A 16979-nucleotide genomic window follows, 5' to 3' on the forward strand; every position below is an offset into this window, starting at 1 on the left:
AAGGATAAACCAGGTGTATTTACCACCTGTATTGGGTTGCTGACACTGACAATAACTGACAAGGTCTGCTGGTGAAGATGTGGACAGAACAGTTTAGTCAGTGTTCCGGCTCTATCACGACAAATCCACTGGAAGTGAGACGTTCATTGCTAATACTTTTTTTCCTTTAAAGCACATTGTTATTTGCTGGCATTTTTGTCAGGTCATCAAGTAGTTATGTCTAACCCAGTTGCTCATGGCTATTTGTCTCAAAAAAGCTCATATATCCAAGTAAGGACAGAGGCAAGCTTACGCATAGGACAATATCTGTAAGAACTTATATTAAACTTTGCACTTGATCCTCTACAAGGTCACATTCTCATTACAGCAAGAACTAAAACCAATGAACTACCATAAAAGGAAGTATTGCCTTCTGTACATTATTTTTATTATTTACATAATACAATATAGCATAGATGCTGGGTAGCTTATGTGCAATACATAAATATGAACTATCTGTACATGTTTGCATATCTAATAACTCAGAAGAACAAAGTTAGAAGCGGAAACCTGATGCTTTTAATAGTGAAGTAAAAACCAAGACTGAACACTGGCAACAAAAATCAGGTAGGAGTAGTGCCTTGTGTATGTATGTAACTATTTACAAATGAGAACAGGCATTACCACAACACTAGTCTAAACCGTATTTGTTTATATAAAAAACACAAGTTTCATACATCACAAAAACCCCTTCCATTATAACACAGAAGTGATATATATTACCAGACAAGCATCAGTGAAGAATACTGCCTTTTCTAGTTGTTATTGTACAATGCCGTAGATAACGCAGCCCATGCAATACACCCAAGAACACTACAGTCCTATACCCAAGTACAATTAAAAATGATAAAGCAGCCCTCCAAGAGTGGTTCCAGCTACCATTTAAGTCTACAGCAGCCATGTTAGGTATGGTTTTCCATGCAGAACGGTGCAACTGTTACATTTAAAACTAGAAAAATTAATTCCTAATATTCTTTTGAACACAGAACATAAGTAGTACATGAATAATAAACTGCTCTAGTATTTCAGCAACTTATTCAGACCTGTGTTGCTTGATAGAGATGCTGTGATATGTCTAGAAACATTTGTAACTGTGTTTTGAAAACCAATCTTACAATATTGTGCTACACAACATTTTTAGCTGGGCAAGGAAAAGCGGACAATTCTGTTGCAGGCCAGTTCTTAAGCTCCTAATAGGACATCTCCTTTGGGAACCTTTTTCCAGGATTCTTGAGTTAATGTAATCTTTTAAAAAAGCAATTTTCTTCTCATATGTATCTGATTTTTTTTATTCTTCTCAGTGCAGTCGTTAAGTGGCTAAAATATGGCAAAGACGCTCATCTTACTGTGATGGTAGACCCCCTCTACACAGCGTGCATTCTGCTGGAAAACTAAAATGGGAGTGTGGCAACTAAAAGTAGAATGAGATTTTAAATGATAGAAGTAGACTGCCAACTGTTTTGATGTATCCTTCTCCAAAACAGGCATACAACATTAGCCGAACTTCAAACACCTCATGCACATCTCAAAAGGCAGAGCTGCTGCACACATGCAGATTGCATACATCTGTTTGGCACATGTGAACTAGAGTCTGTCCTCTGTGCATGTGTATTCCTGCGCAGGTTTCTGATCATCCATCTATTTATTCTGGGGAGGGCATATACATTTTCAAGGGCTGTATCTATCCAATTCTGCCTGTAACAAACACCCAAACATTTGAAGTATCATTTAGACAGACAGGACTAGAAGTAAAACTTTCGAAAGCAAAGGAAAATGACCATGCACCTGCTCTTTTCATGGTTTTTAGGATGTATTGAAAAAAAAGCCCCACAAAAAGTCAGTCAGTCTTTTCACAAGCACATTAATTTATATTCTCTGAATTTTTTCAGCCACCACAACTGGATTCTCTTTTCTGATTTTTGCTGCAGCTTCTGCTTTGTAATCATATGGGCAGTTATGCTTGTCAGAGTAACGGTGAAGTCCACAAAATAGGTTTCCACATCGGCAGTCAAATCCTGTACACAGAAAAAAAAGAAACATTACTAGGAATTAGTTTTTAATTATGGTGTTAATTAAGGGTGCAGTCACTACAAAGGGGACATGTTTGTCTACAGTGATATACAGAGTAAGAAAAATAAATGGACTTACTAAGTTGTGTGAATTGTGAAAAAGCTGATAAATGTAATAATACAATTTTTGACAAGTTTAATCTAGCAAGAGGTAACTAATCATGCAAATTTGTTTAAAATTGACAGTATTCTCATACCTGTAAGGCCAACCTTCTTCCTGCACATGAAACATCTGTTCTTCTTTGGTTTTGGCAGTTCAGCAGCTCTCTCCTCACTCTCTGAAGTACCAGGCTGAGAAACTGATGGGCTTGGTTGAGTAACAACTGTTAAAAGCACACAAAGGAAATAAGGGTTAAATTTGCTTTTCTTGACTTCATGGGGTATCAAACAGTATGCAAAAAGTAAGGATTAATTCAACCACTAAGATCCTGACATCTGTTGCCTACAGTACTATGCTGACTAGTCTAAAAACATGAATCAGAAATAAGGATTTTTTATCCACCCCTTGCGACTACTTGAGACACTGGGATTATTCTGCACATTTCAACATTTAGGAAATAAATGGCACTTACTCTATATATCTATACAGGCTTGAAAAGCATGACAGAAATTCTGTGTGCACCTTTTATATTTAAATAAATCATACGATTAAAGCAATACTTAATCTAAAAAGTAACAATACTGTCACAGCTAAAGTTGCTGAACACAGATACCTCTGTAGAAGATATAACTAACATGAACATATTTTAGAGAAAAAAAAAAAAAAAAGAAATTCAGTAATATGTTCCTGCTATAGTACTGGGTCATTTTGCCACTTCTGCAGTGAAGTAAGGTATCTAAATGGAACTAAGGAAAACTAAAAGACGCACTTGTACACAACTGTAATACCTGCTCTTGTTACAAGTTTGCTGAACACTCAGAGCATGATAACATCTATCATAATATCTATTACAAAATGCATTTCATAATAAATGGAATACGTAAGCCTCAAGGACGTGTTTGCAGTTAAATTCATACAAATATGGTTAGACAAGATTCTTTTGAATAGTACTTGCTTGTTAAAATTGTATTTGCATTGTCATAGAAAACTTCACAATTCACTGCACAAGAAAGGCCCCAGGCAAGACTTCACAATCTAAACAACACTTATAAGCAACAAACTCTCAGAAGTAACAGGGAACCTTCAGTGCTCATCATCAAGAAATTTCTTGCAGTAAAACAAATGACTGCTAACATTATTTTATACCTCTACATCATAGCAACAGAGCTTATGAGCAACCAAGGTCATTTACAACCTGTTGTTTTTCTTTGGTCACATTGCAGATATTTTATAACCCTTTTTTGGTGGAAACAATTTGTTTTGATTAAGATTTTCTAGATGAACAAATATGACACTCTGAACCTGTCTTTAAATCCTAAGACAATCAGTGTTCAGTATCAGTTTGTCTACTAGAGAGCCTGCGACCAAAAACTGGCCTAACAGCCAGCAGTATCACAAACTGAGTGTACCTGTTAGATGTTATGCACCTTGGCTCAGAGCTGTCAGCTATAGCCTTAAAAAAATACAAAGACTGAACACCTCTCCAAAGGTATAGTCAAATCTCTTTTTTTAAGATTTGTTATATTGCTAGTTTGTTTCAAAATAAAAAGCTAATTGTAAGCCAAAACAGATGAATGAGAGAAACCACAAACACACACATTGCAATTTGGTGTGTAGTTAGTAAAGAGAAAGCTTTGTCTGTGTCAGAAGTAATTTAAAAATTTGAGCCCTGGGAGCATGCATGCTGTTTCAATCATATGCTAAAGAAAATATAGAGGGTGGCAAATAAACAGTGACATAAAGTCACTCACAACATACACTAAGAAAAAATGAAAATGAGAAGAGAATCATTTATATCACTGCCTAACACATGTCAACAAGGAAACCAAAATTAAAACTTCCCAGGAATTATCAAGGCAAAAAGCTTAGTAGATCACTCCATCACAAAACAAAGCCTCTGAGAACAAATTAATCTAGGGAAAATGTCACCAATTACTACAAGTATACTTCTATCTATAATATCCTCCAAGTATACAAGTTTCTTCCATGAAGAAACTGCAACAATGGCAGCCCACAATGTGTAAAGCGATGAAAGTGATTCTAAGAAACTGCAGCAGCACGTTCCCTGAAAAGGCTGCTGAACAGGATACTTCCCCCACAACTAACACATCTTCCAAGGAGGAAAAGCAGTACACAACATGCAGTAAGTCACTAAAAGGTACCAAGCCAAGAGGGGACATAGCTCCCTAAATCCAAACTAAAACGTTCCATTTATTACTCTCCAAGAATAAAGGATTCTGCTGTTATTTTATGCCACCAGACTTTATTGGCTTTTATGATGCTAAATGTTCATAAATGTGCTTCTGAGTAATGGCTAGGACAGTCGAAAAAGTTGCCCACCCTGTGCCCTAGAGCTCAGAACAAAATTCCTTTTTCATCAACCTACAGATGAAAAATACTGAAAACTGCACTTGTTCTGCCATGACATCAGGAGCCTACCTAAATCAAAATACTGTTCTTACAGTTGTTTGCCACAAAAGGCTTCCTTTAACACAAAAGACAAATCCAACTGGGCAAGTACAATTACGGTCCTCAAGATATTAACTTAAATTCATGCCAGAAATCACAGTGTTAATCAAAGTGCTCAAAATTATTTATGTATCACCATAGAACAGGTAGCTGAAAAAGTGCCAAAAGCTGTAAAATAGTGGTTGCTGGTAACCGTCAACCTGCTTCCTCAGTAACAGTGTTCAGATGAAGCAAACTCCTCACACTAAAACTTCTCACCACTGTAAAAGAGCTCTTACTGGTATGATGCACTTTTTCATCCTGATCTCCAAACTGGAGAAACATGGAATTGAATGATTAACTATGTGGTTGATAAGGAATTGACTGGATGGACACAGCCAAAGAGGTGTGGTCAGTGGTTCTATGTCCAATTGGAGACTGCTGATGAGTGGCATCCCTTAGGGCTCTGTCTTGGGAATTCTGCTCTTGCATATCTTAATCAGTTACACAGACAGGGATTATGTGCATTCTCAGCATGAAGGAGGGGATGCCAGACAGGGAGATCTGGACAAAATTGAGAAATGGGCTCAAGACCCGTCCATCTACTCTGCTACTGCAGACCCCATCTGGAGCGCTGAATCCAGCTCTGGGGTCCTCAGCACAGGAAAGATGCAAATCTGTGGGGTTAACCAGAGGAGGGCCACAAAGATGATCAGGAGGCTGAAACACCTCTCCTATGAAGCCGAGCTCAGAGAGACAAGGTTGTTCAGCATGGAGATGACAAGGCTCTAGGAATACCTTACAGAAACCTTTCCAACTTTAGATGGATAATAAAACAAAGGGATAGATTTAAACGTGGGCAGATAGTGATAGGATCAGGGGAAACACTTTTGAATTACAAGATAGATATATATGAGATGTTAGGCAGAAATTTTTACTCTAAGATTAGTGATGCACGGGAACAGAGGACTCGGAACTAGATGATCTATAAAACCCTTTCCAACCCAAATGGTTCTGTGGTTCTGTGTAGCCCCCTCCATCACCCTGGTCATGTCCTCTCCTGTCTCTGGTTCAAGACCTGCAAAGATTTACTTCACTCAGATTTTACCAGATCAGTTCTCCCAGTACAATGCCAAAAACTTTAGGGACAACTGATTTTCAGAACTGGGTAGGCTTTTATTAACACTATTTTGGTCTTACATGATTGCCTGCAGGGACTATAAATATGCATTACCATCATGGTCAACGATGGCTAGTATCCTAGCAAATTAAAGACTAACCTAATCCTATACTGGATGTGTCTGCCTGAAAAAGTCTACACAAATGCAGGCATTTCATCACGAATTTTGGAAAATTTCCTTCAACTGTAGCCTTAAGATAAGATGCATCCTTACCAGAGGAGCAGCAAGGCCACTAATGGAACCAGCTACAGGACAAAGTACAACAGCTACTCAATCTACATGCAAAAAGGTTCTACGAACCGAAGAATAAAGTTCTTCTTAGACTCATGGGAATGCCATTTGAAATTTAAAACCACTCTAAGAACATTCAAAGCTGTCAGTAGCTTTCTTATATAAAACAGTATGGCTACTTCAAAAAAAAGCATGCATCAGTATTACAGAGCTTTCGCTCTGAAAAGGAATGAATCCACTATTTCAGCTGAAGAAAACACACTGAAAATCAATCATATCTAAAGTGACCAGAAAGGAATACAAAAGTAACAGAACAAAGTTTTTAGAAGCTTCTCTGACAGAAGAAAAAAATCACCAAAATAAAATATAAACACCTTAAACTTCAAGGATAACACTGGCACAAATTCTTGAAAGTGCAGGGAAAGAAATTGATTTAAGGACTGTGACTTGATGAAGTTAACTGCTAACTCCCAGTATCGAAGAAACAGAAAAAAACAAAACAAGAGAGAGAAAAGGTCAAGTCAGAAGTTATCCAAAATACATTAGATGCATTTCTGCAGTTATGGAGCCGAAACAATAGTAGTAGTAACAGAAGTACTAGACACAATACAATCCTTAGACTGCATATGAGCACAACTGCCCTGGTTTCAGCTGGGATAGAGTAATATTTTATTCTCAGTAGCTGGTACAGTGATGCATTTTGGATTCAGTATGAGAATAATGCTGATATATTACTAATGTCAAATAATAAAACTAGTATTTTAAATATTGCTAAATAGTGCTTTTACTTTAAAACAAAGACTTCTCAAGTTTCATGTGCTCTGCAAACAAACAGGTGCACAAAAAGCCAGGAGAGAGAATCACTGGGACAGCTGACCTGAATGAACAAGCCAAAGAATAATCCACACATCAGAACACAGTTCCCCCAATGTATAAATGGGGAGTGTTGACTGGGAGCTGCCTACCACTGCTGGGGAATGAGCTGGGCATCAGTCAGCAGATGGTGACCAAATGTAGTATGCATCACTGGTGAAACATCTGGAGTTTATTCTTTCTTCTCCTCTTCTCATTACAATTATATTGTTAATACAATCAGCATTGATTATCTTACTTCATTTTAATTGTTAAGCTTTTTTATTTTAACACATGGGGTTTAGTTTTTTCCTCCACTGACTGTCCTCAGCACTGGAGAGCAAGAACTGAGTGAGTGGCTGCATAGCACTTAGCTGTAAGCTGGGGTTAGTCTAAGACAACAAGATGCTTGTACATAAAATTTAGTCTGCTATGCTTTGTTGAACTTTTGCTCAGGAACTATAACTTCTATGCCAGCCTATGTGCCTGTGATGAAAGGCTGCAGAACAAATCTCCATCATGCTTACTTTTATGTTGAAGAGTGGGAATATAAATGTTCTGCAGCATGCCACTCACCTCTCCATGCCTAAGTCTAACTCTTCTATTTGCATATTTAATACCTTAAATTAATATGCCCATTAATACAACATACTGATTCCCCAGTTACAGAAGCACAGTTTAATTTGGTTATCATAAAGACTTGACATGCATGGTGTATCACTATTAGAAGAATAATAATAATGTGCTATCACCAACAAACACAGCACTAGCAGTTAGGTCCTCAGCGCTTTTCTGCGCAGTGGACAGTTTCAGCACTTACAACAGACTTAATTTCTGAAATTTTTCAATCAGGAGTGTTTACCAAAGCTACAGCAGGCATGGGAAACATGAAGACAAGCTAATTATTTCAAACACAATATAGAATGTTACTAATACAACGGAACTGTTTACAGCGAGCAACGTCATGAAACTAGTACAGCCATGTATGAAAACAAACCAGAACAAACAAGGCACTCATTACAACCAGATTTATGGAACATCATGTACGTACATCTTGATCTTACCCGACATCATAAGCTACCTTACTTACATCTTACTCACAGTATTACCTGCAACACAGTGGCCCTACCTACAGCATAGCAAGGGTAACCTGTTACAGGGCCTCTCAACCTGAATGCTCAACAGCTGTAAAACAGCTCCAACAATAACAGCTTGATTGAGAGCAGAGACACGCCAACCAGCATTGCCTGCACTCTTCTAATACTGCTGCTGCCGAATGACAGGATAAGTTACAGCATGGACGGAAGTTGACAGTATTTACATATTTTTAAAATATGTAACTTACAAAATACCATTATCAGTTTAATTTCTGGTTTACTTTTTCATAAGCCATACTACTTACCTATAACACTACACCCTAATCAGAGCATTACTACATGAAAAAACCCAACCCAATCAAAAACAACCACAAAAAGTACTACACTCCTGAGCCAGTGCAGATACTGTGTCTGGAAACAGTGACAGACCTGACTAGAAGCTGATAATTTAGCAAAGTAATCACCTACAAAAGTCTAAGAAAATGCTAGAAATATGCTGTGCATTAAAACAATACAATTTTGAAATAAACTTATTTTTAAAACCATTTATTTATAGCGGTGGATTGGTTTTGTATGGCCCGTTTTTTGGTAGTGCAAGGCTACAGAGGTGGCTTCTATCAGAATATGGTAGAAGCTTCTTCCACGTCTGGCAGAGCCAATCCCTGGTAGCTCCAAAGTGGGATGTGCTGCTTTCTGCCAATCAGAAATGGTGGTAACACCTCTGTGGTAACATATTTAAGTAGAAAGAAAAACAGAAGTTGTTGCACAGCATCAGTTGTAATCACTTGTGAGAAGAACAACTCTGCAGACACCACGATCAGTGAAGGAGGGGCAGGAGGTGCTCCAGGCATTGGAGCTGAGATTCCCCTGCAGCCTGTGGTGCAGACCATGGTGAAAAGCTGTGCCCCTGCAGCCACGGAGGTCTATGGGGATGCAGAGATCCATGTGCAGCCCAGGGAGGAGCCGCACACCAGAGCAGGGGGATGCCTGAAGGGAGGCTGTGACCCCATGGGAACAGACAAGGGCTCTGCTCCCATGCTGGAGCAGCCTGTCCTTGAAAGACTGTATCCCATGGAAAAGTTACCCACCCTGCAGCAGTTTGAGGGGTGCCATTGCCCATGGGATGGACTCATATTGCAGCAGTTCTCAGGGACCTGCTGCTCGTGACATACACTCATGTTGGATAAATTCATAGAGAGCTCTCTTCAGTGGGAGGGACCCCAGAGCGCAGTAAGCGAATGACTCCTCTCCCTGAGCAGGAGGCGCCTTGGGTGATGACCTGACCACAACCCTGGCTCCTGGCACCACTGGGTTAGGAGCCACAGAGGATGTGAGGGGAAGGTGTTTTAAAGGTCTGATTTTACTTCTCATTATCCTGCTCTGATCTTGTTAATAACTCCACACCTTTAATTCAAGTCTGTTTTGCCCTTGACAGGTATCTGGGGAGGGATCTCTCTCCATCCTTATCTCAACTCATTAACCCCTCATTTTATTTTCTCTCCCCTGTCTAGCTGTGGAGGGGAGTGAGGTTTTCATGGGTGCCCAGAATCCAGTCAAGACTCAGAGCACTTTAGCAAGTTACAAGAAAACAATCATGTGAGTTACAACGGAGTTACATCCACCATGCCTTTCTTCAGATGTTAAGGTACAATTGTCTTAGCACCAGGTTTGCTCTGAAGGCGAATCTAGGTTGCAACCTCAACCTGAGCAAAGAAAAAACAAAAAATCCCAACAAAATCAATAGAAACAAGCTTGTTAAACTTCATAGTGTATTATATGGTAGAGATAATTCATGCTATATATGTATAAAATACTGTAAAATCCAAGCTATGTCTTTGACCACCCTGGCTGGGAGAAGAGTCTTATTTTTATTCAATTAGTTGCCAGACAAAAAAAATATCAAGTCTGTTAAAAGTATGAATGAAACCTTCCTGGGCCATGATTGCTGACTTCCCTGGAGGGCCTGCACCTGGAAAGGTTGCATCTACCATACTCAAGCACTGGCACCACTCTGCTACATGTGAATGAAGGCTCTTCCAAAGTGTTCAGACAACCATCTAGACACCTGGACTTACTTTTGTCTATTCCTGCACACGTATGGCCCCAGTTCTACATGTGAAGAGACACCAAGGAACATTCAGTCATCCCTGCCTCAGGCAGAATAAACTGTATATAAGCTAACTGTTGAAGCAGTCGGGGTGAACCACTGGGGAGACACTTTGTCAGTTGGATCCCGGTTCACCCAGCGCCGACACCCGGGGTTGACGCCGCCTTGGCTATGGCGGTTTTACTCAAAATTTTATGTTGTTAACAATCTAATAACTCATTGCTAAATTTTCTTATAGATTTGGTTTCCGATTTGATAATTTATAACGATAGTTTATTTTTTCTCAACTTCTCCACTTTCTAGTCAGTTGTTTCAATTCCAAAAGTAAAGAAAGTATAATTTTATGCTACAGGATTGCAAAAACAAATAATTTACCAGATGTAATCCTTCTTTTAAACTTTCTGATTTGTAAGGGAAGCATACAAAATCTCTTTTGCTAATGAACAGCTGGCAAAAGAGAATGTGACTTCATACTTTTGAAGATACAGCTCATGATCTAGTACCGTCCAGTTATGAAATTGCCTCTAGTGTCAGCCTATGCTTATAGCTACATGTTTATTTCATTAACAACTCTATGACTGCATTATTTTAGAGAATCATATCTAAAAGAGAGTATTAACTTTTGTTGCTATCAGGTGATGCAAATTATTTACAATTGTTCCAGTTTGTCTTCAAGAGACCAACACATAATGGATGCTACTGGAGAAAAGGAAGATAAAAAATCTGCCTAGTCCAGACACATCAGGAATTTTTAATAAAAAGTCTAGGCCAGCTTCTCTTGCCTGCAAGACACAGAGTAATGCACCACTAAATACAGCCAACACTGTCAAATTAAGAAGTCCAACAAACCCTAAGAATAGTATATAAGGACATTATCTTACACTGTCTAGGATCTATGCCAAACAATAACACTTAAAAGGGAATTTGGGCATCATAGCAGCTGAGGCTGCCTCATGAATTTACAGGTATGTTCTCTCAGAAGGTAGTTTTTTCAAGTTTTCAAGTTTTTCCGGAGCCATTTAAGTTCTCTGGTAGTATTTCCAACCATCTCTACACAAGCTTGTGACAGCTTTTACTGAAAATGGTAAAAACCCTTTGTACAAATACTGACTAAATTAACATCAAGTGTCAGAACAGTCTTTGTTGGCAAAGATATTACTAGATAAAAACCACTTTGATAGAGTGCTTAGCAGCATCTGATGCCATTTTTATCTCAATGACTTCAAAACTGGAGAAACAGATTTTACCTTCAGCTTGAGTAAACAGATTTCCTACTACACATCAGTTTTTAGTTTTTAAAACTGTTTCAGAGCTGGTAAATTTAAAAAAAAAACCCTCTGGGTTTGTTAAGAACAAAACAAGTGTGTTAAGATATCCATTTGGTACAAATTCAGTTGTTCACTAGTTAGGTTAAGCAAGCTGCCCTCCCTCTCTGCCTCAGTACAAGAAATAGCTCAGTCCTCGAAGTTTTACTACTCCAGCTACAACACTTCAACATGAGCATAAAACTGTTAAAAGGGACAATTCACACATAACATTTAAAGCTGCAACTACCTTACATCCCTGAAACAATGCATTGAGTATATCTAGGGATTACTCAATTAGTTCAAGAACCCTAAGCAACTTCTGTTAATGTTTCTAAACCACCCATTCTCCCTTCCCCAACAGCCTCACTTCTCTGTAGAATGGAATTTATTAAGCACCATTCTTCAAACACAACAAGCCATTTTGACTGCCATGAGTCAGCTGGAATTGTTCTGCTAGATAACATGCTGAATCCAAACAGTTCCACTTCAAAACAGAACACCTTGCCCTAATATGATTTTAGAGTGCCTCACCTTTAAAAACAAATGTTAGGGATCTAAAAACACCCTTATTAGTGTAATTTATTTTACTAACAATTAACATATATTTAAAAGCTGTTTTGGAACTAGTCCTTTTTCTTTATTCTGAGCAGACTGTACTCAAAAAGCATCCTAAACACATTTCTTAAGACGACCACCACAACAGGAGATGGCTACTCAGAAAGTAAACACACTCTGCACTCATGTGAAGACACTGGTTATGGCCAGTGTTGCCGAGAACATACCTGGCTCAGTCTCTGTTTTCGGTTTTAATTCCTCCTCTCTTGAAATGCTCATTTCTGTCATTTGCTGTGTTACAGGCAAAGCGGCAACAGGCACGTTTCTGTTTAAGCACAGCGAAACACAAAATTTACATCAGTTTTACATTAGTAATAAAAGCTTGAACTCTTCAGACCCATTAATGAACTACTGGTTCAGTCACTATTGATACATTCTCCTGACCTATACTTCTACTATCTTCAAAATACTTCTTTATTTTATTTTAGATTCTATTATTTTAGAAAAAAACAGGCAAGCCTGTAACAAATTAGTTCTGTATATAAACAAAAACCATTCCTTTTACTGCAGTACTACAACACCAAATATCTGAATGATTTTTCAATTTACATGGATTCATAGAGCCCTGTCAGGCCCATTTTCTTCTGCAGGCACGCACTGCAACAGGACAGGATTGCTGCAGGCCTTCTAGCAAACACACAGCTCACTCAACCGTCACAGTACAACCCTTATTTTACCTTGTTTTTTCAGATGTGCTGCCAGCAGCACCTTCACAGTTGTTTAAGCTAGTGTCTGCTCTCTGTACAGATGCAGAGTCTGAGGTAGGACTGTTTGAACCACTGGTTGTTCCTATGTAACAAGAATTTGACAAGTTATGAACAAATCACAGAAAACACATTAATCAAATAGTCTCCTATACAGCTATGAACTGCCTGCATACAATCTTCAATGCTACTGCTTATTACTTTTTACTTAAAGACACTTTTACGTAATAACCAAAATAGAGATTGCATTAAAAAAATGCTAACAGAAGTGGCTAAGAGAGAAAGCAAGTTATGATTGAATGCCAAGCAAACCAGAACATTACACAAAAATTATTTTTATCTTTACTGTGCTTTTAAGTAGTATTTTCTTTGAATATTCATTCTTTCAGTTCAGCCTTCAGAAGTTCTCTAACAAAACGTTCTAATAGTCCTTGTAATTCTCTGTATATTTAATTTCTACAGAAATAGAGAAACCCAGCCCCCAACAATTCCCCACACTCTTACCCATTGGGCTGATTCTACCACTATTCTGCTGTCGCTGAAGATGTTCTTTGTAGCAAACTGAACACATCCCATTTGTCCTAGGATTTCCATAAAATCCACATCCTGTACTACACAGCATAGGCCCTGGGGTCTGGTTTGTCTCCTGAGTCATCTCGATGCTGTAAATAAAATAAAAAACTGCATTAGGAGCAGGCATGCCACCAACATCAATTACAGGGTTAAATGAATTAAGAATTTAAAGAATTTTAAGTACATCTGCTCACCCTGCCTCACCAACTGATATCACCATTCTTAAAGAGGGTTATATGAACATTAATATCCCATTCAAGACCGCAATTCATTGCTAAGTAACATCATTACGAACCTTTAGTACAAGACAAAGTGTCATCATACTGAGAAATAATATACTTGCTGAGCACTGAACTGCATGTGCAGGTTAATTTGACAGACCAAAAACCTCCTTAAGTGCCAGCTTCTGAGCACTAACAGGGATATGCAGAATAAGTAAGACTATGCTCACACCCACAAAACAGTTCCAGCAAATAATATAGCTTATTTTTCTGGACTCCAGCAGAGCCAAGAGACTCCAGCAGAAAAGCCCTGCTTTTCCAGCACTGATCTTACATCATTTTGAGGCTAATTTCACAATTACTCTCACAACAGTCTTCCAAGGGAGATAACAATAACAACTCCAAACTATTGAATATGTTCTGTTACATAGCTTACACACTTACAGAAGAAAAAAATCCCTTCTCTAATCAGGTTGTGTCAAGACTTCTAAGCCCTCCAGAGCCAGTCAGTGCCAAGCATGTTAGAAATAATATCTTCACCTTCACCGCCTGTTAACCTCTGAAAAGCAAGGTTAGTAGAAAAAGGCATAGCAGCCAAATCCTTGACTCCCAAGGGCAATAAAACTGGAACACAGTAATCATGCATTTGCTACAAACTGAAGTAATGTAATAATATTGCACTAAAATTTAAATTTAGTAGAAGCTGCGCATATGGCATCTGAAGACATTTTAGTATAAACTTTGGATTGCTGTTTTCCTATTCAGAAACAGTCACAGTAAGAGATATTTGACAGCTGAGATTTGCTAGAAGTCAAAAATGCCAAAAGCAAATTCGTTACAGCATCAAAAAAATGATTCTAATTAAGAGAGCTCACACGGCAAGTAGTACTTATGTTTCCCTAGTACAACTGCAACTGACAGGTGCCTTTAGCTAAACTAAACTTCTGGGATGACAGTAAGCAAAACCGGGAGAAAGTAAACAAGCAAAATTCATCCTGTCAGCTAGTGGTCACAGGACCTAATTTTCCAGGCATAAATAGCTGTACTATTTATAGCTTTTAACACCTTCCAGGTATAAATAGCATTCTTTCTGGCTACAACATGACTTCACACTTTATCTGATACAATTTTACAGCCAAACACACGAGCAAAGGAGCTACAAGAAAGCATGACCCACCTAGAGGAAATCTGAAAAAATCTTGTCATCTTTGACAAGACACAGAACTATGTCTACATAACACAGAAAAATAATACTACTGCCCTTTTGTTACTAGCCAGGTAAGATCAACACGCTATCAAACACACTGCCAACACCAACTGACCTGTTTTATTTCCGAGTTAGTACCCTAAAATTTCACCACTTACTAAATGTTGCTTTAGGCGCCATCTCTTAATATTTCAGCGCAAACTAGAAACTCAGCAGCTCCTTTGCTCGGCAGAGTGTTACACTACTTGAAATGCATGCCCCTGACGGAACGTTGCTACCCAACGCTGAACAAACAAGTCGCGCTTTTCCAGGCTCCGGGAGACGGCCGGGGTTTCACCCGCGTTCAAGGCGCCGCCCGACAAGGGGAACCCCGCTACGGCTGCCGCCCCCCGACCGACGCCTTACCGCAGCTCCGGGCCGGGCCCTGCGCGCTCGGCGGTGCCGCTGCCGTCGCGGCGGGTCGCTCACATGGGCGGACGAGCGCCTGCGCTTCCGCCTGTCAGGCGGCGGCGTGACGGGCCCGGGCCGCCCGCTGAAGTCAGCCCCTATTTATATCTCCCGCAGGCCGCCGGCTCCGGGAGGAAGCGCCGGCGAAACCCGACTGCCCTTCCCTTCCAGGGAGGAGCGGGGAGAGCGGGTGCTGACCTGCAGCCCAGAAAATGCGGCATTACCAGCCCGCCGCCTCCCGCGATGGGCGCCCCAAAGCAACCATCGCTCCACCAATGCGCCCCGCAACACGGGGCGGGCAAGGTTACACGCAACCGCTCATCTTCGAGGGGAGGGAAAAAGATAATCGAAAAAGGTCTTCTTCCACCGGGACCCCGCCGTCATCAGCCCAACTTGGAGAAAGGGGAGGGTAAATCCCGTTAGCAGCCCCGGCCGCGCACCTCAGTTATCCCCTCGGCCCCGAGGCCATGGCCGGGCTGCCGCCGTCCAGCCGGGCGATCCCGCACTGGCGGCGTAACGACAAAAACGAGGGCCCCAACGCGCGCTGAAAGCAGCCCGAAAACCTGGGCACTGCGTTAGCAACGGGCTCGCTGACCTACATACCGAATGGCCTCAACATCCTCCTTCCGAAAAGGGATCACGATAAACACGAGAAACACAGGAACAAAACAAAAGGAGAACGCACAAAGGCTGCGCGGGTCACTCGCCGCTCACTCGCGTTCGGCAGAGCCCAGTGTCGGTACCGGGGAACCGAACCAGAGCAGGGCGCTCCCCAGGCGGCTGCAGTCCGGCGGCTGACTCAGACAAAGCGGGGGGCCCTGCCAAGCGCCCGCAGTGCCGCGCATCTTAACCGCGTCTCCCACCCCCTCCGCCTCCCCCGACACCCGGACACAAAAGACCCGCGAGGCTCCCGGGCTGAGGAGCGGCGGCAGCGGACGGGGGTCTCCAGCTCGGCCGCTCCTCGCAACCGCCTGAGTCACGGTCGGCCCCGCCGCCGGCAGGCCCTACGCCGCCGCTAGACACAGGAACCTCACTGTCTCGCCGCCTGCGCTGCCCCGCAGCGGCCCCGCCGAAGGCCGAACGCAACGAGGCCGCCCGAGAGGAGGCCCGGGCACACCCCGTCGCGGTAAAGGCCCCGCGGAGCCGAGCCCAGCATGCCACCCCTCACCCACCTGTTCCCGGCGGGGGCCACAAACCCCGCGGCGGGTGCCGTAGAAGGCGCCTCGGACAGCTCCGGGCGGCTGCGGGGAGAGCGGGGGTTGCGGGGGGCGCCGGGCTGGCGGCCGCGCCGCCGCCGCTTCGCTCCTTTGTTCCCGCAGCGGCAGCGGCGGCCGTGTCGGCAGCGGCGCGAGGCGGGACCCGCCGTGCGTGGAAGGCGGGCGGCGGGAAAGCGCTGGAGGCGGGTGGGGGGGGAGGGGGAAGAAGAAGACGGCGACGAGGAGGAGGAGAAGGAGGAGGTAAAAGAAGAGGAGGAGGAGGAGGAGGAGGAGGAGGAGGGAGGAGCCCAGCCCGCCCGGCGGACGCGGCTCCTCCCTCTGCCCGCCCGCCGGTGCATGCGTGCTGCCGGCCCGCGCTCCGCCCGTTGCCGCTCTGGGGCGGGGCGCTCCCGGTGCCCGCCCGCCGTTCTGTCCCCAAGCCACGTCACCGAGCGCGGGAGCCCGGGGCCGGGAAGGCTCCTCGCTGCCGGAGCGCCTGCTTACCGCTAGGTGTCCGGGGCGCGGAGCGCCTCAGCGCCGGCACACTGCGGCGCTCTTGGAGCCTTGGAGAACGTAGATTGCCTT

General features: G+C 42.2%; 1 protein-coding gene across 1 annotated transcript; it reads right to left on the reverse strand.

Annotated features, from left to right (window-relative positions):
• Positions 1–403: 403 nt before the first annotated feature.
• ZFAND5 (zinc finger AN1-type containing 5) lies at positions 404–16499 on the reverse strand. The gene is made up of 6 exons (XM_058043939.1): positions 16371–16499; positions 13255–13412; positions 12724–12835; positions 12214–12311; positions 2306–2431; positions 404–2054 (listed from the first exon to the last, which is right to left on the reverse strand). Exons 2-6 carry the CDS (start codon positions 13403–13405, stop codon positions 1906–1908), a joined length of 636 nt encoding a protein of 211 aa, XP_057899922.1. The 5' UTR covers positions 13406–13412; positions 16371–16499; the 3' UTR covers positions 404–1905.
• Positions 16500–16979: the final 480 nt, after the last annotated feature.

The sequence above is a fragment of the Melospiza georgiana genome, chromosome Z, assembly GCF_028018845.1.
Source record: "Melospiza georgiana isolate bMelGeo1 chromosome Z, bMelGeo1.pri, whole genome shotgun sequence".
NCBI lineage: Eukaryota > Metazoa > Chordata > Aves > Passeriformes > Passerellidae > Melospiza > Melospiza georgiana.